Genomic DNA, 25,442 nt, shown 5'->3' on the forward strand with positions numbered 1-25,442 from the left:
GCTAGAAGGCAAGGGATTGAAGCCTTCAAATTTCTAGAGACTAATGTTTCCAATCTAGGAAGTTGCATTCTCAAACTATCAATCAAGTATGAGGAAAGAAAATGGTAATTTTAAGACATGAAATGTTTCCCAAAATTTTATGTTCCATGCATTGTTTCCTAGAAAGCTACTGAAGGGAGTATTCCACCAAAACAGGGAAGTAACCCAAGAAGGAGGAATACTTAAGACAAAGCAAAAGGAGAGCCAACACAGGACAGGAGAAAAGTAAAGAGAATCCTCCCTCCTCAGATGATTGGAAAGGGAGAATCCCAGGATGAAATCTTTGGATCAGTTGCAGAAGACAACCAGTCCTGATTGGAGAAGGTCAGAAAATTCAAAGAAAGGTGTCTTTAGGAAGATGAAATTGACGGAATAAATGATGAATCTGAACATCTTGAGAGGAAAGTTAAGATCAGAGAAGGATTTGGGATTGAATTTGTAAAAATGCCAAGTGGCACCTTTATTATTTTTTTGTTCCTTAAGATTCTTTGGAATGTCCTCCTATAGCAAGTCAGTTCATTAAAAGGCCACACATCTGGACAATCCCCCCTCAGTTTCTTTGGGAAGCATTGTAGAGGTAACCTTAATACCCTTGGCTTTGAGGATGGATATAAGAACTGGCCTTCAGAGGAATGGTCCTGCATTGTTTGTGGAGCTACTCTGACTGACACCGACAGTCATGGAGTTCAAGGTCCCCTTTGCAAATTGTGCAGTGACAGGTTCCTCTCAAGAGTTCAGAACTGGCACTTTTGAAATTGATTATGAAAACAAAGTAATTCACCACATTCCTCATTTTTCCTTCTGTGATAGGAAATCCAGTATCCTGGTTATGCTCAATTTCAGTACGTTTCCTGAACCTAAGTTTTTGAGTGAAACGATTGTTCCCAGTTTCTCGACCGACTCTTGTCCTGTAGAGGTTTGTTGCATCCATGCTTTGTAGGAAACCACCTAATTCTTTTCTGGAAGCAAAGTAGATGTATTATAAATTATAAGGAAATGAATAGGTGAATTACCATCTTTAACTGGTAGCAGAATTTTCAACTCTATATGGTCTTATGCCCTACTTTGATTTTAAACTACTGAGTTCAAGGACAGAATCTCTGCCTTCTTTGTTTCCCTCACAAGGCACTGCACGGTCTTGTCCTGCAATAGGCTCTTCTTCCATTTCCATTCACATCCAGCAGGAAGAATTTTCCCCCAGCGTCTCTCTCAGAAGAGCGAGAAAGTCTCTCACCCAGAAACCCTCTTGAAAATGTCATCTTGCCTCAGATTAGTGCATATACTTTATACCAAAGTATCCTGACTGTGAGCCAGTCACTGTGGCTGGGTACAGGGGATCTGCTGAATGGCTTAATCCAGAAGGGGAACCCTCACTTGGAGCTGAGGATAGGCTCAGCTTCCCCCAAAGTACATAGGCCAACTAGGGAAATGGTGGGTATGGAATGAAATTTAGAGTATTCTTACAAAGGAGAATGGAGGAAAGGATGTTTGGTTGAATCTTGGCTAGGTCCTTTACTTGGGCGAGTCACTTATACTCTAATCATCAGTGTTCTCATCTGAATTGAGGATAAAAATCCTTCTTTCCCCAGCGGCAATGAGCACATCCAGTGCCCATATCTTGGTTTCTAATACCATTCTTCCATAAAAGGAACCGGGGCTCCTTGGAAAAATGACTAATTCTAGGACTGGGGTAGGCAACATACAAGATGAACCTGGAACATCATGTAGTGCCAAAAAGTAAGGATGTGCTCAAAAAAAAAAAACAAAACAACCCAGCATATGTAAGAGGGATACATGAACCAACGGGAAGAACTCCCAATGGCCAAATCTGTAACAATTACAGCAATATATTAAATGACACATTGGATTATTCTAATGTAAGTAATAAAATATCCTTAAGTCCATACTATAATAAATAAATGAAAATAAATAAGTACATAAGTGGAGGAGAAGAGACAAATGGGAGACAGATCTCCCATACAGAAGAATTCCAAGTAACTTATGTAGATAATAGTCACAGAGGAATATAATTTGCCCAGTTTGGCTGTACTTAGTGACTTTCTTCCAAAGAGAGCAGAGAGAGGTGGAGAAAGTAAATTCACAGTGGAGAAACCTGGAAAACATTACCTGAGCCAGGTGATCAAGGTTGATATCAATGACAAGGTGGATACCATGTTGATAGCAGGTACCCTCAATATGCTATGCTGAAAGTGCCTCTTCCCTTCCCTTGAGGATGGTTTCATCCTCAAAACCCATAGACCCAGTCTGTGAGAAAAAACTTGAATGAGGGACATTCTACAAAATACCTGACCACTACTCCTCAAAATTGTCGAGGTCGGGCTTCCCTGGTGGCGCAGTGGTTGGGAGTCCGCCTGCCGATGCAGGGGACGCCGGTTCGTGCCCCGGTCCGGGAGGATCCCTCATGCCACGGAGCGGCTGAGCCCGTGAGCCATGGCCATTGAGCCTGCGCATCTGGAGCCTGTGCTCTGCAATGGGAGAGGCCACAACAGTGAGAGGCCCGCGTACCAGAAAAAAAAAAAAATTGTCGAGGTCATCAAAATCAAAGGAAGTCTGAGAAACTCTCACAGCCTAGAGGAGTCTGATACATAATGGCAAAATGTAATGGGGTAGCCTTGATGAGATGTTGGAAACAGAAAAAGGACATTAGGGAAAAACTAAGGAAATCGACATAAATTACGGAGTTTAGTTAATAATAATGTATCATTATCAGTTCATTGGTTTTGACAAATATACCATGGTACAGTAAGATATTAACAATAGGGGGGCGTGGGTGTGGGGTATGTGGGAACTCTCTGTACTATGTTTGCAACTTTTCTGTAAATTTTAAACGATTTTTAAATGAAAAGTTCAAATATTTTTAAAAATTTCAAAAAAAAAAGTCTCTATAGGATTGTAGTTCAATCAAATCAGTTTATGTACAGGACAAAGCACCTGCCCAATCAATGTAGGCACTTGTATATTCAGTTGACTTGGCGGCATCAGTAGGATTCACCCTTAACCCTTCCAATCCATTCTCCAGATGAGCCCTATGAAACCCCAGTCTGAGCTTCTCATCCCTCCTTTCCATGTTTCTCACGCTACCTTCCAGCTCTAACCCTTCCAGTGGTTTCCTGCTGCTTGTAGGATAAAGATGAATAGCCCTCCCGTGACCTACAAAACCCCACACACAGTCTGTCTATGACCCCATGCATGGCTTGACCCCTGTCCCTCTCTCCAGTCTTATTTTGTACAACTGTCCCCCTCACCCCGTACTCCAGCCACACCAAGATGCTTCCACATGTCCTCCTGCCGCAGGCCCTATACACATGCAGTCATCCCTCACTATGCACAGGGGATTGGTTCTCAGAGCCCGCACAGATACCAAAGTCCTCAGATGCTAAGTCCCTTCAGTAAAATGGCATTGTACCAGGAATACGGTTAGCCCTCCATATTCACAGATATCGCATCTGCAGATTCAACCAACAATGACTGGATCCACGGTTAGCTGGATTCACAGTTGGGAAACCTGCGAATACAGAGGGTTGACTGTACTATGCCTGTCTGCTATGTGCTTCTTAATTCTTTGTCCAGTTAATGTCTATGTATCTTTTGTTCTCGATTCAAGAGCTGCTAGGCCAGACTTGTTTCACTGAATCTTGTTCTCATTCTTCGGAGCAATTACCTATTTGTAAGTTTACATTGACGTGCATGCTTATGTGATTAATGTTGGCATCCCTCTCCAAATTATACATTCCATGAGGGAAGGACCACTTACGCTCATCACTCTATGCCTAACGCCTAGCATGTTGCCTCATACAACCTATGTTTAGTATTTGTGGAAAGAAGCAAATGAGGAAGGAAAGAATGCACTGCCTCTGTTATAATCCTTTTCAGAAAGGCTTTCCCAGAGAGCCAGATCTCTTAAATAAGAATTATGAAATGTTAAACTAGTTTCCTGGACTCTCAGCTTCCAACTCTGAGCTTTCAGCAAAGTAAGGGAGGGTATGGAAATGGACTAGTTTGGAAATCCTGTGACTTGCGGGACAGTAACCGTTTTCAGAGATGGTTTTTAAAGCACTAACATTTAAAGTGGAAAAACAGTGCTTGCAGAGGAAGTGTGCACGGCAGTGATGAAGAGCTAGCATCTCCAGTGCTCAGAGCTTCCTTGCAAAGATTCTCAATTGAGCTCTTTTAGGATTTAAGTGCCTCACATAACTGAGACTGAGCATGTCCATCCTTGCATTTTCTGGTCATTTGGTGATACACTGGCTTCCTAGGGGTATAGGTTCCCTATGCTAAAGTAGAATAAACAGTGAGAAAAATAGTGCCTGCGCTTACCTTTACTGTCAAAAAAAAAAAAAAAAAAAAAGCTGAGTTCTTTCTGGAATAAAAATATTCCAGAAATACTTTTATTGTGGTATCAAGGCACAGCCACAAAATCTGTGGACTGTGCAATAGGATTTCAGTGATTAAAGAAGGAAGCCTCCCCCTTTTTGAACTGACCATCCATTGTGCTGCTGCAACTTCTATTTTCTTACTGCCTTTGAATTTGTTAGTTAATAAGGCAGCCCTGCAATAAACAATGTTTAATACCTCTACAGGTGCAAACATGGTGTGTCTCTTTCAATATGATTGTTCTTCCCCCAAACAAGGGCCTCTGGAAGAAAAGTACCTAAAATTTCATTCTTCCCTCTGTTTCATCCGTACCCAGCATCCCTTGTTCCCCTAGACCTATTGCCTAAGTCGGTGTGGAACAGAATTTAGAATAAGCAGGGGAATTTCAGAGATAGTGTAGACATATTGAAGCCATTGAGTTGGTGCCTGGAGAACCAGAGTTCTTCAAAACAAGATTTTGTAGGAGACTCTGAATGAGACACATCCATGTGGGTTTGTTCCTGTGGGTTTGTCAGACAACAGAAATCTTGCCCACTGTTTCTTTCTTTCTTCACTGTTCAGAGATCGGGAGAGAAACCAGACATAATTCCTGCCCTCTGAAGTTTCTAGTCTCATAGGAGCATTAGATATGTGTGCAGATAATAATAACACCAAGTTCTACAGTGGTAAATGTTGTGAGGGGGTCGTTGGGTGTGCTCCATACGGAAGGTACATTTCCTTCTTTCTGTCCTCAAGAATTTATTAAACCCCTAACAGGCCACGCTCTATGCCAGTCTCTAAGCTTACCATGTGAGCACGAACCATGGGACTTACAGTCAAATGGAGAAAGAGACGTCGATCAGCGGTAACACGAATGGATGTACAGTTGCGCACTAACCTGAGTTCTCTGATGATGAGTGTGTGGTTTTCTGAGAGCCTTTGGGAAAGGAGTCTGAATGACAGGATGTGGTGGGAAGCCTGCCCTACAGAGCAGAGATGGCAGGGATCGCCTTAGGGTAGAGAGCGGTAGGAACATTCTAGACAGGGCAACAGCACATCTGAGGTGGGCTCTGGAGCCTGGGAGACCTTAGTCATGCAGCGATGTGTTTTCATGAGGGAGACCTTCTTCAGAAGCTCCCCGTCTCCCAACCACACCTCACTTCCTACCCCTGGGACTCCATTCCAGAGCCTCCCACTGCTGGGGTTCCCTGCACCAGCATGGGACACTCTAGGACCAGATCACGGCAAGATGGCTCTAGCTCAGCTACCTTTCTCTGTGTGCACGTGGTCCATAAGAATCCCATGCATCTTTGCCACACCCAAACAGTCGTAGTCAAAATAGGCCATGGGTGCACCCCACCACCACCCTGCCATCTTCCTCCAATTCTCTTTGTGTTTTAGATCTTCCTAACGAGACATAGATCAGCCAGTTGGTTGCAAGGCAGACATCCAACAGGAAAAATGAGATGACCCTGTTCTAACAGGCACCCCAATATCTCCAAGTTATTTTCTTAAAGGAGAAGTAGCAGGTAGCTCCCCAGGGAGCGTAAACACAAACCATCGCCATGCCCCTAGATCAGTGTCCCAGGAACCCTGATAGGTCTTTCTTTCTGATTTTCCCCTCTCCTCTCCTTTCCCAGTCTTCTGCTTCCATAGTCACGGGAACAAAGGTGGTGGGGAGGGTGTCGGAAGGATGAGCAGGGTAGCAAGTCAGGCCGACAGGTCTTCATAAGCAGGTCTTCATAAGCCCTGGAGGGTGTGGATGTTTCCCTAACATTTATGTCTCCAATTCCTGAACAACAGAAACAGTCCCCATCAACACCCCACGGCAGACATTCCGTTGGGTCAACGTGTGTCTTATTTGCACCTTTGTTCGCATAGAAATTACATGTAAAGCTATGCATACATTTATGCTTCAAGAAAACTTTAACAAGGGACGGGTGATATAAGCCCAGCCCCCAGAATCTCAAGTTCCCACTCACTGCGAGGCTTATCAAAGAAGAGAAACTGGCTTAAGATGTTCTTGGGTGAAATGAATTCATTGCAAACTCTTTCTTCTGTACAAGATTAGCGTGGTTTCTCATTACAGTGGAATAATCTCCAGAAACACAGATGTTAGGATCCAGCATTATTATTTTTTTCTTCCTTATGAAGTAGTGACATTGGGAAACCTAAAAGGATAACCGAAAATGGAATTTAGTGAGGAAGGAGGGCAAAATCTTTTGCCTGACTGGAAAAGAAATGGGTTTTTTTCCACTTACATCTTAAAGTGAGTTAGATGAAAGGGACTGAAGCATCGCCTACCTAGATATGGTCCTCCTTACCCATCCTTCCATCCTATCCCAGGTTTTCTACTTCTGGGGTTCTGGGAAGCATCTCAGGCTTTTAAATCAAGGAGAGGTGGTTGTATGTTTGGGTCACCCTTTCCCTCTGAGCAAGAGGCTGGGGTTCTGGTTTGTGAGTATGTTACGATCACCGGACCCTTGATAGAATGCTCGAGAAGGTAGTGTGCTTCTGGGAACCCTGCTGCAGGTTTCTGATGGAACAAGGAAGCCTGTGGTAAGAACATGCACAGGACACACTGGGGTTGATACACTTGGAACACTCTGGTTCAGGCTTCCAGTGGTTGACACTCGCTCCGCGCCCCCCCCCGCCCTGTCTTACACACACTGCAATGCAAGAACGTCTCAAGCAGGGTTCCACCAATACCTGCCGGGATTTCTTCCGCAAGCCTGGCATCTTCTGGAACACATTTTTTTAACCGCAGTCTGAACTGCCAAAATTCCCATTCTTATCTCTTTCTTTCCTCATAGTATTTCAGATCTCAGCCCGGCTGGTCACGTTGGGAAGAGTTTAACAGCTAGAGGATTAACATGATGAAGTTAAGCCTCCGTGTCAGTTTAGCTGTGTTCTCTTTGCCCCCACAATCAAATATTGTCAGGGCAAACAGCTTGCTTGCCCGAGGTCAGCGTCTACAGGACAGCTTCTCAGCCTCAGCACTGTTGACACTTTGGGCCGGATGAGTCTTTGTGGTCGGGCCTGTCCTGTGCATTGTAGGATGTTGAGCAACATTCTTGGCCTCTTACACCCTAGGTGGCAGTAGCGCTGTCTCCTTCCATTGTGGCAACCAAAAATGTCTCCAAGCTTTACCAAATGCCCCCTGGGGAGCAAAATACCTCCCCCCAACCACTTCTGCCTGGTTAAGAAGCAAATCTAAACCATTTTTCGGGAACTTGTGGTTAAGGAGAGACTTGATACCTTCATCTTATACATTAAGATGGCTAATGTCATGGTTTACGCTGAAGATTGTCTCCTGATTTTCTGTAGCCTTGCTTTTCCGAAAAGAAGCTGAAAGTTGCCGTGAACTTAATTGCTTCAGAAAGGTTTGCAGAGGGAGGTGTAGCTCCAATCCTTGGCTGTTCCCAAGTGCTGGCCAGTGTGGATTGCCAGAGCTTGTTGGCTTGGAGGTTAATTATTAACGACAGGGAAGCTCATGAATCTTTCAGAATTTTTTCCTTGCTGGGCACTGCCGTCTGACTTCCTGTCAGCTGCCTAGGATCCCTTCCAACTGTCCTACATCAAAGCCACAGGCTGTCACCCAGGTGTTCTCTTGTTCCGTGCAGGCTGGCTGCATATGTGGACTCTACAGTTTTTCATCAGCCATTTTCCAACTCAACTGCACATGTCAAACTGTAGAGACAGAATCCATTAAGCACCATCTGAAACCAGCAGGGGCCTGTGGCACCATGACTGAATATCACTAAGGCAGAATTTCACAGTAAGAAATTAGAGGAGCACACGTTTTGCTAAAACGTCAGCAAAATACCCGCAGAACTGAAAAGGAGGTAGAACCCTGACAGCAACGACAACGATAATCTCTGTACAGTCCTTTCAACTTTCTGAAGGATTTTCGTATCTATTTAAGTATCGCATTTTCTCCAAACCCTCTACTTTTAGATCTCGCCCTTTCTTTTTTTGTTTGTTAATTTTTAAAAAGGTGCTTATTTTAGAGAAAACAAAGCAGTAGACTTGTAAAAACATATTATTTACTCCAAGTCATGAAAATGGAATATTTAGACCGTTTTTTAATTTAAAAAAATTTATTGAGGTATAGTTGATTTGCAATATTACAGAAGTTTCACATATAAAGCATAGTGATTTATAATTTTTAAAGGTTATACTCCATTTATAGTGGTTATAAAATATTGGCTATCTTCACTGTGCTATGCAACCTCTCCATTTTTTTACTCAAATAAAATGACAAGGCAGCTGATCCAGTCATCTCATAGAGAATATTTTTTTAATTTAAAAACACATAGATCAGCTCAGAATACTGAGGGTTCCCTGTTACATGGAAGATAAAATATTTATAGGCAATCACTCAATAAATATATATTGAACACCTACGTTGTGTCAGGCACTAGCAGAGCTATTCACTTGAAAATCATTTGAGTTTCGCTTCATGTTAAAACCATTTCTCAGAAATGTATTTTTCCACTCTGCTGCTTTAGAATACAGTAAACATCTTGCTGAAAGTCATCTTCTTGCAAATCAATTCTGTGTCCAGGAATGCTAGCATAAAAAGGACAGGGCATTGACCTGATACGTACGTTTGGCTTTGCTTTTTAAGAACACAAACCCCATTGTGAGTTTATTTTCCTTGTTCCTTTTTAAAAGGTATTTAAATGTGGTCCCTGACTAAATTTTTGTTTCCTTTGAGATTTTACAGTAATCTGTGAGGTGGGGAGAAATTTGCTACAATCGCTAGAAATTTTTTCTCTAAAAGACCTAGAAAGCATTCCCTTTGCTAAGCAAATTCAACTTAGGTGTTTTTGCAAATGTGAAAGGCCGACATCAGCAAATGGACTATCTAATCTTAAAAACTGTTTCACAGAGGATTAGTCTTGGATCTTAAGCGCAAATAAAATTTCAAGAGACGAGAAGTCATCTGTGCCGATGGTGGTCTACCACTCAAAGTATTTCTTAGCCTGTCGCTTTTGAGTCATTAGAAATAAATTAGATTATGAGACCCTAGGGCCATCTTGATTTGAACCTCTTCAGTGCCAGAATTGTGTATTTCAGTCAATAATGTTTTAATTTATACTGGTTAAAATACTGTTTATTTGCAGTTTTCTCTCTCAGAGAAGAGTACTTCTTTAATTTCCCTCCTCTAAACCACAGCCATATTTGCCTTTCACAATGCATATTTAATTGTGTTTCACAAAGTTCAGTCGCATTAACTTGAAACAATGTAGAATTGTCCACACAGGTCAGGTAAAATAGAGAATCGAACAATTTCCAGATATTCAAGATAGACTTTATATTATAAGCACTTTAACTAGAATCCATAGTAGCTTTTTGTGGCAGAAACAGCAATACAAAATATTTTATATCTTCTTTTACATTTTCTAGCTTCCCTTGCAATTAGGTTAGGACCATGTGACTGGTTCCAGCAAACGGGCTATGAGTAGTCCGTGCTCTGTGTTCCCCTGTCACAGTGAGCCTGGAAGCCACATGTTGAGATGGCAGTCACAAATAGTGGTGCTTCCATCTGCCTGGATCCCTGAGTAACTTTGTGGAACAGTGTCCCCCATAATCCACATTGGGCATGTAGGGTGAACAAGAACTCAACCATTGTTGTCTTAAGACAACAATGAGATTTCAGGGTTAATTTGTTACCCTGGAATAAATTAGGCTCTCCTGATGAATTTGTTCCCCTTTTCGAGTTTACTTTTTCAGTATTTCCTTATATTTTCAGTATAGCAGTATATCACATGTGTTAGAATAGATGACACCCTGATGCCTTTGCTCATCTTGAGCACATGATACAGATTATTGCAAGCAGGAAGCTGTCAGTAAATGCTGACAGTGTAATTTGGGTGGGGTTTTTTTGGTCATTTCTTTTCTCCCATCTGTTGGAAAGTTTGGAACCTCACTCCTTTTTTTTTTTTTTTTTTTAAGATGTTGGGGGTAGGAGTTTATTAATTTTTTTTTTTTTTTTGCTGTGTTGGGTCTTTGTTTCTGGGCGAGGGCTTTCTCTAGTTGTGGCAAGCAGGGGCCACTCTTCATCGCAGTGCGCGGGCCTCTCACTATCACGGCCTCTCTTGTTGCGGAGCACAGGCTCCAGACGCGCAGGCTCAGTAGTTGTGGCTCACGGGCCTAGTTGCTCCGCGGCATGTGGGATCTTCCCTGACCAGGGCTCAAACCCATGTCCCCTGCATTAGCAGGCAGATTCTCAACCACTGCGCCACCAGGGAAGCCCCTCACTCCTTTTTAATACTGCCTCTTCCTCTTGCCCACAGACGCCTTTAAAATAACTAATAAAAAATATATCTACTTAGTTATGGATTTGATAGCAGGAACTAACTGTTCCTTTGACAGGTCTTAATCAAGGTGAAACACACCCTTTATAAATATTTTTGGCTTTGAACAATCATATCACCAAGGAAGACACACACTCTTCAGGGCAGGCAAAATGAGATAATGATATATGTGGGTAGACGTATGAATAGACCTAGTTTCTACCAGGAACTTGTATAATGATCAGCCTGGGACTAGAAATTAAGCATATCTTGTATTTGTGACATGCTACTCAAAGGAAAGAGAGATGCATGTGACAGTCCTCACATGCCCTGGAAATTATACTACTTCACCTCAATTTTAATTGACGGGCTCTACGATTGAGAGCTCTGGATGTTTCCTACTGCTTGAGATCTCTGTTATACAAGTGCACATACACACACGGGTGCACACACACACACTCAGCTGCATGCACATACATATTCACTAAATCCATAATTGCAGAAGCTGGAAAACTGGATTTCATTTTGACCTTGTGAATAACTTTTATACTGCATTATCAATGTTTGAAAATGAAGTTCACTTCCTCTTAAAATAGTGGGCATTTTTAGCAAAAGCATTTGATTTTATTAGTGTATAGAGGTATTTTAGGTATCATTGGATGTTTTCTGGATTTCCTGTTGAGTGCATTATCTTTGCCAGTTATAAATTGCTTTTCACTATGATTCAAAGCTTTTGAGGTATCAGAATGATTCAACAGCACAAAAAGACATTTTCTTTCCTATCATATTCATGTCAAAAATCTCTTGTGGCTCATTTTGAAGTGATCATGTTTCATCGAATCAGTTGCCTGAACAGAATTTCAGAAATTAGTGAAAACTAAATTCAAAATTAATGACAATAAAAATAATTTACATTTGTGTAATAGTTTACTAATTGGAGGGTAACCCTTCTTTTTTGGTTTTGAAAAAATCGTGGAGGTTATCCCCACTGAGTGTTGTGACAGCAAGCTGGTTAAAAGCTTACACTCTGGATTCAGACAGAACTGAATTCATATCCCAGTTCTCCCACTTCTTTGAGATGTTACTGTGATCCCTCTGAGCCTCAGTTTTCTCATCTGTAAAGTGGTGTTGACTGTAAGAGTGATAGTAATAATCTCAAGGATTAAACATGACAATGAATGAAAATTCAGTACGATGCCAGGCCGTAGTATATACTCAATATTCAATATACGTTGGCTCTCATGTGGACCATAAACTCATAGAAGACTAGTTCTATGTTTGTTCTACTTTCACATCTCATAGTACAATGCTTGATATAAGACAGGTGTTTAATGAATATTTTTTATATGGTGAGTTGAGTATTAATACTCCCAGTTTCCAGATGAGGAAGCTGTGCTCCCAGGGCTTAATTGGTTCAGACCTCTATTACTGACACCCCCTTAGTTAGTTATTCTGTCCCTTAACAATTTCAGTTATACATTCAACAAGGATTCAGTAAGTTTAAACTATGTTCATTCAGATTTCTATTTAGGTCATGATTTGAGCACCTATTAAGTGTCAGACACCACACTAAGTGCTTCAATAAACTTGTCTCATTAATTAATCAAAACTACCCTGCCAAGTGGACATTATTATCTCCATCTCAAAGTTAATTCTGCAAATACTTCTTACACACCTACCATGCATCAGTCTCTGGAGATTTTATAGTGAACTGGACAGACATGGTCCCTGTCATCAAGGCATTTATCGTCTTTCAGAGAACAGGAACTGGAGCAAATAATCACATGTAATGAGAGTGATAAAAGAGGAGGTTCAAGATGTTGTCGGGACTTTGAGGAAGTGACCTTGGCTGGGGCCAAGAAGAATCCTAAGGAAGCAACGTTGAGGCTGCTGGAAGTTGGGTTAATGAGTAAGTGTCAGTGGGATGAAGTTGGCAGAGGAAGGCAGTGCAGGAGCATTGGCCTGGGGGCACAAACAAATATGTCATGTTTGGGAACCTAGAAGCATCACAGGATGGCCTGGGTCGGGAGGGTAAGACAAAGCATTGGGAGAAAAGGCTGGAAAGCTGTGCAACAGCCAGATGGCAATGCTCCCTGAGGTTTCTTTTTTTAATTTTTATTTTATATTGGAGTATAGTTGATTAACAATGTTGTGTTAGTTTTAGGTATACAGCAAAGTGATTCAGTTATACATATACAGGTATCTATTTTTTTTTTTGAATTCTTCTCCCATGTAGGTTATTACAGAATATTGAGCACAGTTCCCTGTGCTATACAGTAGGTCCTTGATGGTTCTATTTAAAAAATAGTAATGAGTATATGTCAATCCCCAAATCCCAATTTATACCCCCCCACACGTTTCCCCTTTGGTAACCATAAATCTGTTTTCTAAGTCTGTGAGTCTATTTCTGTTTTGTAAGTAAGTTCATTTGTATTATTTTTTTTTTAGATTCTGCATATAAGCGATATCATATGATATTTGTCTTCGTCTGACTTACTTCACTTAGTATGATAATCTCCAGGTCCATCCACGTTGCTGCAAATGGCATTATTTCCTTCTTTTTAATGGCTGAGTAATAATCCATTGCATAAATGTACCATATGTTCTTTATCCGTTCATCTGTCAGTGGACATTTAAGTTGCTTCCATGTCTTGGCTATTGTAAACAGTGCTGCAGGAACATTGGAGTGCAGATATCCTTTTGAACCGTGGTTTCCTCTGGATATATGCCCAGGAGTGGGATTGCTGGATCATACGGTAGCTCTATTTTAGTTTCTTAAGGAACCTCCATACTGTTCTCCATAGTGGCTATACTAATATACATTCCCACCAACAGTGTAGGAGGGCTCCCTTTTCTGTACATCCTCTCCAGCATTTATTGTTTGTAGACTTTTTGACTGGTATGAGGTGATACCTCATTGTAGTTTTGATTTGCATTTCTCTACTTATTAGCAATGTTGAGCATCTTTTCACATGCCTCTTGGCCATCTGTATGTCTTCTTTGGAGAAATGTCTATTTAGGTCTTCTGCCCATTTTTTGATTGGATTGTGTTTTTTTGTTGTTGTTTTTCATATTGAGCTGCATGAGCTGTTTGTAGATTTTGGAGATTAATCCCTTGTCAGTCACATCATTTGCATATATTTTCTCCCATTCTATGTGTTGTCTTTTCGTTTTGTTTATAGTTTCCTTTGCTGTGCAGAAGCTTTTGAGTTTGATTATGTCCTATTTGTTTATTTTTGTTATTTCTATTACTCTAGGAGACTGATTGAAAAAAATATTGCTGCAGTTTATGTCAGAGTGTTCTTCCTATGCTTTCCTCTAAGAGTTTTATAGTATCAGGTCTTACATTTAGGTCTTTAATCCATTTTGAGTTTATTTTTGTGTATGGTGTTAAAGAATGTTCTTATTTCATTCTTTTACATGTAGCTGTCCAGTTTTCCCAGCACCACTTACTGAAGAGACTGTCTTTTCTCCATTTATAGTCTTGCCTCCTTTGTCATAGATTAACTGACCATAGTTGTGTGGGTTTATTTCTGGGCTTTGTATTCTGTTTTATTGATCTGTATTTCTGTGTTTGTGTCAGTACCATACTGTTTTGATGACTGTAGCTTTGTAGTATAGTCTGCTTTGATAATGATCTGGGACTCCTGTTGCCAAGGAAAATGGAACATGATTGTAGGGTCTTAAGCAGGAGAGTAACGTGAGCATATGCACATTCCAGAAAGATGAGCAGAGTGCACTGCAGAGCATGGATTCTGTCCTTGCACTCAGAGTGTGGTTCTCAGCATCAGCATCACCCAGGAAGGGCAGATTCTTGGTTCTCACCCCAGACCTACTGAATCAAAACTCTCCAGGGATGAGGCCCACAACTCTGTGTTTTAACAAGTTCTCTGGTCGAGTCTCACTATAGTTTGAGAACCACTGACTTTTGGTAAAGGTTCTCAATCTTCACTGCACATTGGAATCACCTGAACAGTTAAAACAAACAAAAACTGACGCCTGGGCCCCAACCCAAATGTCTGATTTAGTTGGTCTGGATGCAGTCTGGGTATCAGGTTTGTCTTTCATGTACCCTAGATCATTCTAATGTACAGCCAGGTTGAGAACTGCTGTGTCAGAGAGGATGCCGGTAAACGGGTCAGCGCTTCACCATGGAGACAGTGGTGGCCTCCCCTAGGGAAGTGGATAAACAAAATAGATGGATTCAAGAGATATTGAAGATGTGTCTTCATAGTTAAGAAGGAATAAATCATCCGAGTCCCAAGCACAAAACCACCTGCTTCTTCCGTACCCTGAGCTTCAGCGGCCATACTCCCACCCTGAAAGACAGTGTCCATTCTCTTCTCTGAGTGGCTTAAGGTTCTGTGTCTTCAGGATGGTGCAGGTGAATTGGACCATCTCCCAGCCCCAGCTGTGAAGACCATTAAGATGATCCGGAAAAGGCACAGCTGTGTCCTTCATGCTGGATAAAAACCATAGTCTGTGGCCTCAGTAGTACTAAATCATAGCCTTGACTGGCCCTACATCATATTCGAGGCATCACGCTAAGTGCTTTATGAGTACTGTCTTCTTTTATTCTCATGACAAGCCTCTGCTGTTGGCATTGTTACTCTTAGGACTCCCATTCTGCAGATGAAGCGGCAGACACAGGGAGTATATTGCCCGGTGTCACAGGGCTGGTAAATGGCAGAGCAAAGATTTGAGCCCAGGTCTGTTTCTAGTTCCCTAGGTTCCTGACCATTGTGCCCTGCAGCTATTCTGGAAGGAAGGGAAATCTGAAACATGTGACACAGAGGAGGTTGAGATCCTAGACTGGCCAGTGCTGCCTACAAGAGCAAGTTGATACATGGCCAAAGCAATCAAGGAGGGCTTCCCTAAAGAAAGCATGTCTGAAACCAGACCATACCCGGATGGCATGTCAGATTTGAAATGGTGGAAAGCAGAGGGGAGATCATTGCAGGACTGGGGTGGGGATGGGGGAAGGCTGGTTGAGCACTGCAGGATCATAAAGGAATGGATTGGTTTTCCATCCAGAGTATTTTTATATATTTATTTGCTGCTCGCTCAGAGAGTTACTGCATTTGGAGCTCTTGGGTTATATTTACTGCATTGCCAGAAGCCAGTGAAGACATAAAATGGGTGACTCGGATGCAGAGGATGTTCGCATTGGCTGGCAAACTCTGGGAGCTAAACCTTGCCTTATGCAATCAAGGAGAAGTGCACCCTTCAGAATGGAGACTTTGACCCATTCAGGGTCTTCTCTTGGAGAGGAAATAAGGCACGGTAAAGAAAGGCACTAGTGATCTTATTTTAACTCGTCCACAAATGGGGTGGTATCTCCTTGGTTGAGTTTTAGAAAAACAATATAACTGTGTGTGCGCAGGACATCAAACTCCACAAATAACCTTGGAAAAGAGCCCCAGGGAAGACTTACATCAGAGGCACGGCTGCAGATTTCATCAGATTCATCCCCAGTGATAATAATAGAAGTACTAGTAAACCTACAGTATGTCGAACCCCTAGAGTGTGGAAATGTCTGTTATGATTATCATTACAGTAGTCCTCTGAGGGTATTATTTTAGAGCTCCAGGTATAGATGCTCAGAGAGGTAGAGTTCCCTGGCCCTGGTCACACAGTGAGTATGTGACAAAGGTAGGGTTTGATCTTAAGGTTTTCTGATTCTAAAATCAATGCTCTGTTTTCTCAGGATTGTCCCCTCTGTGCAGGATCACCTATCTCTGAAACTACCGACAAACTACTTCATCTTTTTTTTTTTTTTTGCGGTACGCGGACCTCTCACTGTTGCGGCCTCTCCCATTGCGGAGCACAGGCTCCGGACGCGCAGGCTCAGCGGCCATGGCTCACGGGGCCAGCCGCTCCACGGCATGTGGGATCTTCCCGGACTGGGGCACAAACCTGTGTCCCCTGCATCGGCAGGCGGACTCTCAACCACTGCGCCACCAGGGAAGCCCTACTTCATCTTTTGAAGCTTGGTTTCCTACCTGAAAGCTGGGGAAAACTGTTCTGCCACTTGAAGTGTTATTAGAATCAGAATTTGTGTAAGGGTGAAGAATTTGTGCTGCGGAATGCCACGTGCTAATAGCTGCTAAGATTTACAGAAAGTGACTGCATGCCAGGCACCCTGCTAAGCATCATACACATACCATCTCATTTAACCTCTTATCAATCCTACGAGGGAGGTATTCTCATTATTATTCCCACTGTAGAGTTAAGAGAGTTGAAAAAATTAAAAGTGAAGACGTGGAGAGACCTAATAACTTGTTCAATGTTGCTCGGCTTCAGAGTGGAAAGGCAACAACTGATCCTAGACAAGAGAGGTCTGACGCTATTCCACAGCCTCCACCTTAGAAGTGGACAAAGGAGAGACAGGCTGTAAGAAATGGCAGGACAGGAGTTGGGAAGTGGCAGCCAGGCACTGAATGCAATAACGTAGCCAACATCCAAAGTTCAGTGCCTTCTTGAGGCTGGAGCTCGGGCACCCATATCCCCTGATTGGGAACTGACACTGGCCCAGCTGTAACTTTCCAGACTGCAGTGCACCAGGAAGGCACCATTGGCTGGAGCAGTTTGTGTCTGAAGGAGGATAAAAAAACACAGGGCTTTGGAGGGGGGGGCCGTGCCACTGATGAGAGTGCCGTATGGGAGGCACCTCTACCCTCCTCCGCAGTCGCACCTCCTGCTCAGACACGAATCCGTGGGCACCGAGGGACCAGGCTGGGAAGTAGAGGGGAAACAAGGGGAACAGATGGAGCTCAACCCAGGTCGGCAGGTGGCTTGTACCGCAGCTGCTGACAGGCCCACCTGCCTCAGTCCCCCGCAGTCTGGAATTAAGGATGCTTTATCAGTGATGTGACTGGTTATAGGCCAGCCAAGTTCAGTCTTTACCTATTTCTGCAGAAACTGGCACTTCCCAGGATGCAGCTGCTAAGCAGCAAGACATAGCATAGAAGTGAGCAGGTTGGGAACATGGTCCCAGCTCTCTCACTGATGATGGTGTTACTGTGGGTGGGCCGCTTTCCTTCTGGGTCACAGTTACTTGACTCAGTCCTTCAGTTGGCCATGCAGTCATCAGAGCCCACTCTGTATTTGGTGCTAGGCTAGGTGCCGGGGATGCAGAGGTGAGCGAAATCACATGCACCTGTCCTCACAGAGCTTACAGTCTGGTAGGTAGACATCACACAATCACATGAGTGGATGTAAAATTAAAATTGCAATAAACGCTAATAAAGGAGAGGTGCACAGTGTCGGGAGAACATATGACAGGAGAAACGCGCCGAGTCTGGAGGGGTCAGAAAAGACTGTGCTGCAGAGCTGAAGGATGAAGGAGGTTAGGGTTAGGGTTGCCAGCCAATGGGGGAGACAAGGGAGAGTGTTCCAGGTGTGGGGGACAGGGTGTGCAAAGATCTGGCAGCAGGAGAAAGCAAACCCTTCCAGAAGCCCTAGTGGGGACCCTGTGCAGCGGACTGAGTGGGGAGGTGGTGTCCGACAGGCCACAGAGCTCGGCAGGGCCTCCACCCCGACTTGAGGTCACTGCGGCACCTTTAAATCTCCTTCCAGCCACAGTCCTTGATCATGTCAGTATAGTCCTGAGGCTGAACTTGGTCCATCTGCTTTGAGGCTGAGGCCTAGAGACTTGTTCAGAAATCAGAACAGTTACTCAAACAATGCGTCAAGTAATCTGCCTGTTTATTTCAATTTTCTGCATATTTGAATCACGTCTTCTCTTTGCTTGATCGCAGGCTACCTGGTGGTAGAAACAGTGATGACTTTGGATGGGTCCAGAGTTGGACTCGCCTCCCCAGCATCATAATGTGTAAGCCCCAGAGAACTGAGGCATCCCTAGGGAAAGCCGGTACCCAGGCACACTGTCAAGGCCCAGGGCTTTGGGGTTAATGACGAGGCTGCATGCCTGGGCCTGAGATGATATCTCCATCACCCCAGAGGTCAGACAGGGTGTTCCCGGATGGGCATTCCCTTTTCACTGAGATATAGACCTATTTACTTAGTGGGGTTGCTTCCTACCTGCCTCTATCTCTCCCTCCAAAATTCTGTCCATGGACATGAGAGAAATGAAGCACATGAGAGAATTGCCTCGGTGAGCTTAGCCCAAAGTAGGCCGGGGTGTTCAAACGTATTACCCACGTGTTCAGAGAAGTTTGGGAAATATGGGCCCACACAAGCTTGCCTTTGTGTAGCATTTCTCACTAATGTGTCTTGTGGCTTCTCCAGGAAGGGGAGAGAGGGAGATTTTATTTGGCCACAGAACCCTTTCTCATAGAGGATCTGCGGGACCAGGCTTCCCCAGAATATAACTTTGAGAAATGCTCGTCTAGGCTTTTCAGAGACTCCTGGAACATAATCACTTAGGGTTTCTCATTTATCACATGAAGGGGCTGTGGACAGAGAGGTCGTGACCTTGGCCCGAGATCCGCCAGCTAAGGGTAAATCGTGACCAGCACACAGGCACCTCCCGTCCACGCCAGGGCTCCCCTGGTTTCTTTCATAAATCTCAAAGGGCAGGGAGGGGAGTGAACATCTGATGAGCGCCCACCCTCAAAAGGGATCATTCTAGAAGCTCGTTGGTAAGCTATAGGACCTGCTATGTACCAGCGCCACGCTAGGTGCTGTGCATACGTGATCACCCCACTCCATCCTTCTGTCAACACACTGAGGTAGGTCTCTTACGTTCTCCCCCGTTTTACAGACAAGAAAGCTGAGGCTTAGAGAGGTTCAGCCACCTGTGTGATCCCTTTGAGTAAGGAAATTGCAGAGCCGAGATTTGGACCCAAGTAGGCCTGACTTCCTTTGAAACACATGGTCTCATTCAGTCCTCTCAGTAGCCATGCAAGATAAAAATGGTCCCCCCTCTACAGTCGAAGAAACCGGGGCTCAAAGAGGTTAAGAGACATAACAAGGTCTTGCATACCAGGTAGTGGGATAGCTGGCTGCAGACTCCCCCGTACGGGGTCCTCCACCACGCGGTGCTCCTGCCAGGGCGAACGAGTCCGACGGCGATGCTGGTCCGGGTTCTCGTGTCTGCACTGACCGAAGGGACACAGCTGTGAGTGGAGAGAATCCCAGACCTCGGGATGGGCTTGAACCTGTGGCTTAGGTGGTACCTGTCTGTGCTTACCCAGCACCGAGCTGAGTTCTCCATCACTTTAAAAGAAGAGCCCAAGGAAATAGTTCCTTTTGCTTGGCTGGCGAATCAAAACAACCACAGTGCCTCTGTTTGACCTCCGCTAGTAGGAAGATTATTTGGCTAATTAGGTGAAAAGCCTTCTTGCACATGTACATATTTTAACCCTAATGAGCTGTCCCCGGGAAAGTTTGCCCTTGGCCTGGTTCGCCAGGGGATCTTCCCTTTCCTCAGTGGAAAAGACCAATGAGGTAAACAGAACCTCGTTTCCATGGAAGCTCACTCTCTGGCCTTTTCTTTTCAGCAGTTGAAAGGTAATTACTTGATTTCTCTTTATTTGGGGGGGTTTCATAGAGCGGGGCTGTCAAGGCTTTTGATGGAGGATGGCCTTCTCTCTCACACCAGGCGATTTTAGGGAGCTTCGGTTGCATTTCTGTTTCCATCTTCCCTTCAGCTCATTAGCTCTCAGGCAGCAGCGTCCTCCTTCTGGTCACTCCTGCTAATTAAAGTCTAATGGAGCAAAGGACTTGACTCTGGAGAAAGTAGGATACACTGAGAAGCCAAAGAAATTCATCCAGAGATGGAAGCCCCCATCACCTTCCTCTCCGGACACAGACTATCACACCAAGACCCCGCATCCACACCAGGGAGGGACACTAGCCCATCTGGCACTTTCTCACCTGAATCTTTGATGCCCCATTGTGGACCGTGTCAGAAATACAGCCAGCGTGGGCTGTTCTAATAACGCAAACAGCAGCCACTGTTTCCTGAGGGTTTGCCGAATGCCAGGCACTGGGCTGAAAGGTTTATATCTGTGGTCTCAGTGAATCCTCATGACAGCCTTGGGGTAGACTTATTATACTGATTAATCAGATGAGGAGGCCTGAGCACAGAGAGGTTAAGTAACTTGCCCAAGGTCACACAGCTACTAAGTGGCAAAGCCAGGTTAAGAACATACCCATTACTGTTATTTCTTAGGGAGGGCTCTTGCACTGCAACAGCCTCTCCAGAAGAAACCAGTCACGATAGGAAATGGACGGTAGACATTTCTCTGCCCCCGCGTGGCGGCTCTTTGTATTAAACTGAACCACGTAGGAGTGTGGAGTTAGTTGTCAGGGCCAATTAGAAAACCAAAACAATACACTAAAGAAGAAAGTCAGCATAAAGCAGAACAGAAGAGTTCCAGTCTGAGGCAGAGCCAACTCCCATTTCAAATGGCTCATGCCACTTTACCACATTCCTGAACCTTATAGAGACTTGGTGTCCTCGTCTGTCAAATGGGAATAACAGCGGTACATACCTCATAAAGTTGTTTTACTTGGGAATTTCTCAAACTGCTCTGTGAAATACTTGTTTTCAGTGAAAAAATTGTGTCAAAGACAAAGTTAAACACAGTTAAACAAGATGATTTACTCTAGAATTTCTTCTAATCTTAATTATGCTAATACGTATTATAAATTTTCAGGAAGGAGCAGTGTCTCTTGACCCCAGAATCCTTTTCCTGGGAGAATGCACGTTAACATCTATTTCTTGGGACCCCTTAAAGAAGGCTTTAATATAGGTCATACAGTCCCTGGTCTTGAAATAGGCATCAATAAATGCTAATCCCCTCTGTTTTGTGCCCAGATTATTCAAATAGCCATACCTGTTCTTGTTAGATTTAAGTTCCGTGGAGGCAGGAACTGGGTCTGTCTTGTTCCTTTCTGTATTCCAGTATCATGCATAGCAAGACATTCCATAAAAATTTGATGAATGAACAAATGAACCAATGAATGAAGCTTTGTGTAGACCTAGCCTGCTCATCTTCACTGCTGGCATCCTCTGCTGTTTCTAATTGTATTTGGTGAGGCCAGTGGGAGAATTCAGACACCTCTGAGAAATTTCATAATGGGAATGGTTCTGTTGGGTTGTTTTTTCTTTTCACTTTTAACCTCGAGCATCGTATCTTCTGACAGAACCCCCCAACTTTAGCCCCTAACCGAATCATTTTGCTTCTTCTCAGTGAAGTAGTCAGATGTTTTCTTTGCATATGTATTTTGAACAGGATATTTCTGAGTGTTCCCAGTGGGTTTTCACCTGGGTATGAAGAAGTCTTGGGCTTCCAAGGGAATAGAATAAAAACAGTTCATTGGAGCTTAAAACCAGCACTGAGGATACCATGTTTCCCACGTGTGCCTGTTGCAAGTGGTGATGGAGGGACCGCTGGTTAGTGGTGTGACTGCTCTCCAGTGGTTCTCTTGATTTATTTAGAACAGGATTTCCAACTCATGTTCTCTGGGCGTTATGCAAAAAATAAAAATTTAAGTTAAATAATAGTTGAGTTGGTCAAAATCTGACAGATTTCCTTACTGCTGAGCTTCTCAGAGATTTTGTGCATTTTGACACAAAATTTTACAAACTTATCTAGCCATTCTTTTTTTTTTTGCGGTACACGGGCCTCTCACTGTTGTGGCCTCTTCCGTTGCGGAGCACAGGCTCCGGACGCGCAGGCTTAGCGGCCACGGCTCACGGGCCCAGCCGCTCCGTGGCATGTGGGATCTTCCCGGACCGGGGCACGAACCCGTGTCCCCTGCGCCAGCAGGTGGACCCCCAACCACTGCGCCACCAGGGAAGCCCTCTAGCCCTTCTTTTGGAGCCCTTCTCGATCCTTTCTTCTGGAGTCTGTAATAAGGGTGTTGTTCAGCAGAACACCCGTTTGGAAATGCTACTTTAGAATATATGACCAAAAGTAACAATCCCATCTTTATGATCTAGAAAACAGTCCTGCTTATCAAAACTGTGGGAAAAAGAAGATAAGGCAACTCCTGAATTGAACAGGGTGATAAAAATGCAGAGCATAAAGCCAGATAGATTTTTATGTTTTGTATGACAAACCTAAGAAGACTATTCATGATGCTTCAAAACCATGACCATAAATTGTCCAGTGTTCTTATTTACATCATATTAGAAATAACTTGTTTTCTATACCATTTCATAGCATAGATTAGATTCTTTTTTAAGCATGGAGCTGGGTTTTCATTTTCAAATATCTGAATAAAATTCCATACTTTTCAGATTTCTGAATAAAAATGGCTTTTAAGAGAAAGGGACTTAGAAAACTCACATATTTCTTTATCTACTTTTTGTTGTGAGTTAATCTGTCCTGAAAAGAAGAATAGAGTACATCCCATTTGAATATCACTGTTCCCTACTTACTAAACTTTTCTGTGAATAAAATAATTTATCAGGTACTGAACAAAGCAGACTCAATTACAGCTTGACGTATAACGCTAGGCTTGCTTGGAAGTAAAGAGAGAACTTCAATTCCTAGAGCAGGGATCAGTAACTATGGCCCGCCACCTGTTGTACATAAAATTTTATTGGAACACATTAGTGCTCATTCATTTACGTGTTGCCTGTGTCCATTTTCACACCTCATTGGAAGATGTGAGTCACTGCAACAGAGATCTTATGGCCCTCCAAGCCTAGAGTGTTAATTATGTGGACCTTCGTAGAAATATTTGCCAGTGTCTTTCATAGATTTATAGAAAGATGGGAGAGGGATGATGGAGATTACATAACCAACCCCTTCATTCTATGGATCGGAAAACTGACACTAGAGAAGTTAGCGAATTGTCTACCCATCAGAGAAGACAAAGATAGATTTCTTTTTTTTTTTTAAGCCAGATGTAAATTTAATGTAGATGTGGCAAAAATCACCTGAGTGGGTAACTATCTAACTGCAAATTTCACAAGCAGATTACAGATGGCCTCCCGTTGAAGCATACTCTGTGTAGTTTCTAATGCATGCATTCAATTCGTTAGGAGAAGGAGGCTCGCACCTACTTCCACTTTACTGCTTAATTTTTTAAAGTAATTTTTGTTACAGTATAGTTGCTTTACAATGTTGTGTTAGTTTCTGCTGTACAGCAGAGTGAATCAGCTATACGTATATATATATCCCCTCCTTTTTGGATTTCCTTCCCATTTAGGTCACCACAGAGCATTGAGTAGAGTTCCCTGTGCTATACAGTAGGTTCTCATTAGTTATCTGTTTTATACCTAGTAGCATATCTAAGATATCAACACCAACTGAGAGGTAGCAGCCATCTGGAGTACTTGTTGAAAAGGTCTCAGGGCTCAGAGAGAAAGGATGCAATGATTAACTAATCATCCACGGTCCAGGGGTGGGAGAGCAGCAGGATATATGCCACGTAGGTGCCATGGATGCGGACTATGTCCGCTCGGTACGATACTAACAGTTATATTACCATCTCCTTCCTTGTACGTCTGCCCTGTAAACACTTCTTTGCTGGACCCCAAAACAGGAGAGCTGCATCAGGCCCTCATTAGAAGCACTGCTGCCTAGAAGTTCAGAGGTGGTTCTTATTCAAGTGCATTTAGATGTCTTTCTTAGCAACAGCCTGCCTACCACATCACATTCTCCTTAAAACGATTTAACTTGGGATTTCCCTCAAACTGGATTTGTGTGTCCCGCGATTCTTACGTTTTAGTAGAATAGGTCTGTGGGGGCACAGAGTAGCTGGGTGTAAAGTCATGAGTTCCTTGGCTTTTGTCACCCAAACTGAAAGTCTCCACATTTGTGCTTTTGTGCAGCTGGACAATCCAGATGAGCAAGCAGCCCAGATCAGACGAGAGCTGGACGGACGTCTCCAAATGGCAGACCAAATAGCCAGGGTAAGGAAACGCTGGGGACGTGTGCTGGGGGACCGGGCCAGAGTCCCACACCGGAAGTGCACTGATCGTTAAGGGCCATGGAAAGATAAAACTGAGAATCTTACCTTCTCAGGAAGAAGAGGGTAATCACCTGGTACGGTCCTCAACCCTTCTTTCTCAGGGCAAGTGTCCTAGACACAGCACATGTATTTCCTATCCTCCAATCAATACTCAAACTCCAGCCTCACCTTTCTTCTGAGTCCCAGACTTACATTTCCATCTGTCTGTCGAGCATTTCCACGTGGCCAGTCCCCTGCATTTCAGGTTGGATGTGTTCCAAATCTTACTGCCCACCGAGTACACACACCTGCATAGACTCCTCACGTGGCCTCCACGCAGTTACCATGGATGAAACCTCCCAGTCACTGTCAATTTCTCCTTCCTCCCCAGAACACTCCACACTCCCGTCTGCCACCTGGCTTCTTGATTCTGCCTCCCAAATGTGGGCCAGATCCCTTTACTGCTTTCCAGCACCACTGCTAGTGCTTTGATTCAGGCCCCTCATCTTCCACGCCTGGATCTTACAATAGCCTCCTAGTGGGTATATCCCTGGCTTCACTCCCTCCCTGTGTCCTGTCCATCCTGCATGTGATCATCATTCGAAACCTCATATATGAACATCTCATAACAGAGCCTCCAAATCCTTCAGTAGAATCCTCCAGTGTCCCCAGAACAAAGTCTCAGTGCTGTAGAATGATACTCAAGGCTCTTAATCCACAGGCCATATCCTTCTTTATTGGCCTCACCTCCCACAACTTTCCCACCAGAGCTCCCCATTCCAGCTCTACAGAATGTCTCCCTCTGAATATCCCAGGCCCTTTCCAACCTCAGTGCCTTTGTTGCCACTAGTG

At 43.7% G+C, this 25,442-nt stretch overlaps 1 protein-coding gene across 16 annotated transcripts in view; it reads left to right on the top strand.

The window, feature by feature from the left end:
• The window catches only part of CADPS (calcium dependent secretion activator), a 479,657-nt gene that overhangs the window by 187,550 nt on the left and 266,665 nt on the right, over nt 1–25,442 (top strand). For all 16 annotated transcript variants that reach the window (XM_060163968.1, XM_060163967.1, XM_060163973.1 and 13 more), the window contains one exon: nt 24,472–24,552. In XM_060163968.1, the coding sequence (XP_060019951.1) occupies nt 24,472–24,552 (81 nt within the window). The remainder of the gene's footprint in view (nt 1–24,471; nt 24,553–25,442) is intronic.

Source organism: Lagenorhynchus albirostris, chromosome 10, assembly GCF_949774975.1.
Source record: "Lagenorhynchus albirostris chromosome 10, mLagAlb1.1, whole genome shotgun sequence".
In the NCBI taxonomy this organism is placed as follows: Eukaryota; Metazoa; Chordata; class Mammalia; order Artiodactyla; family Delphinidae; genus Lagenorhynchus; species Lagenorhynchus albirostris.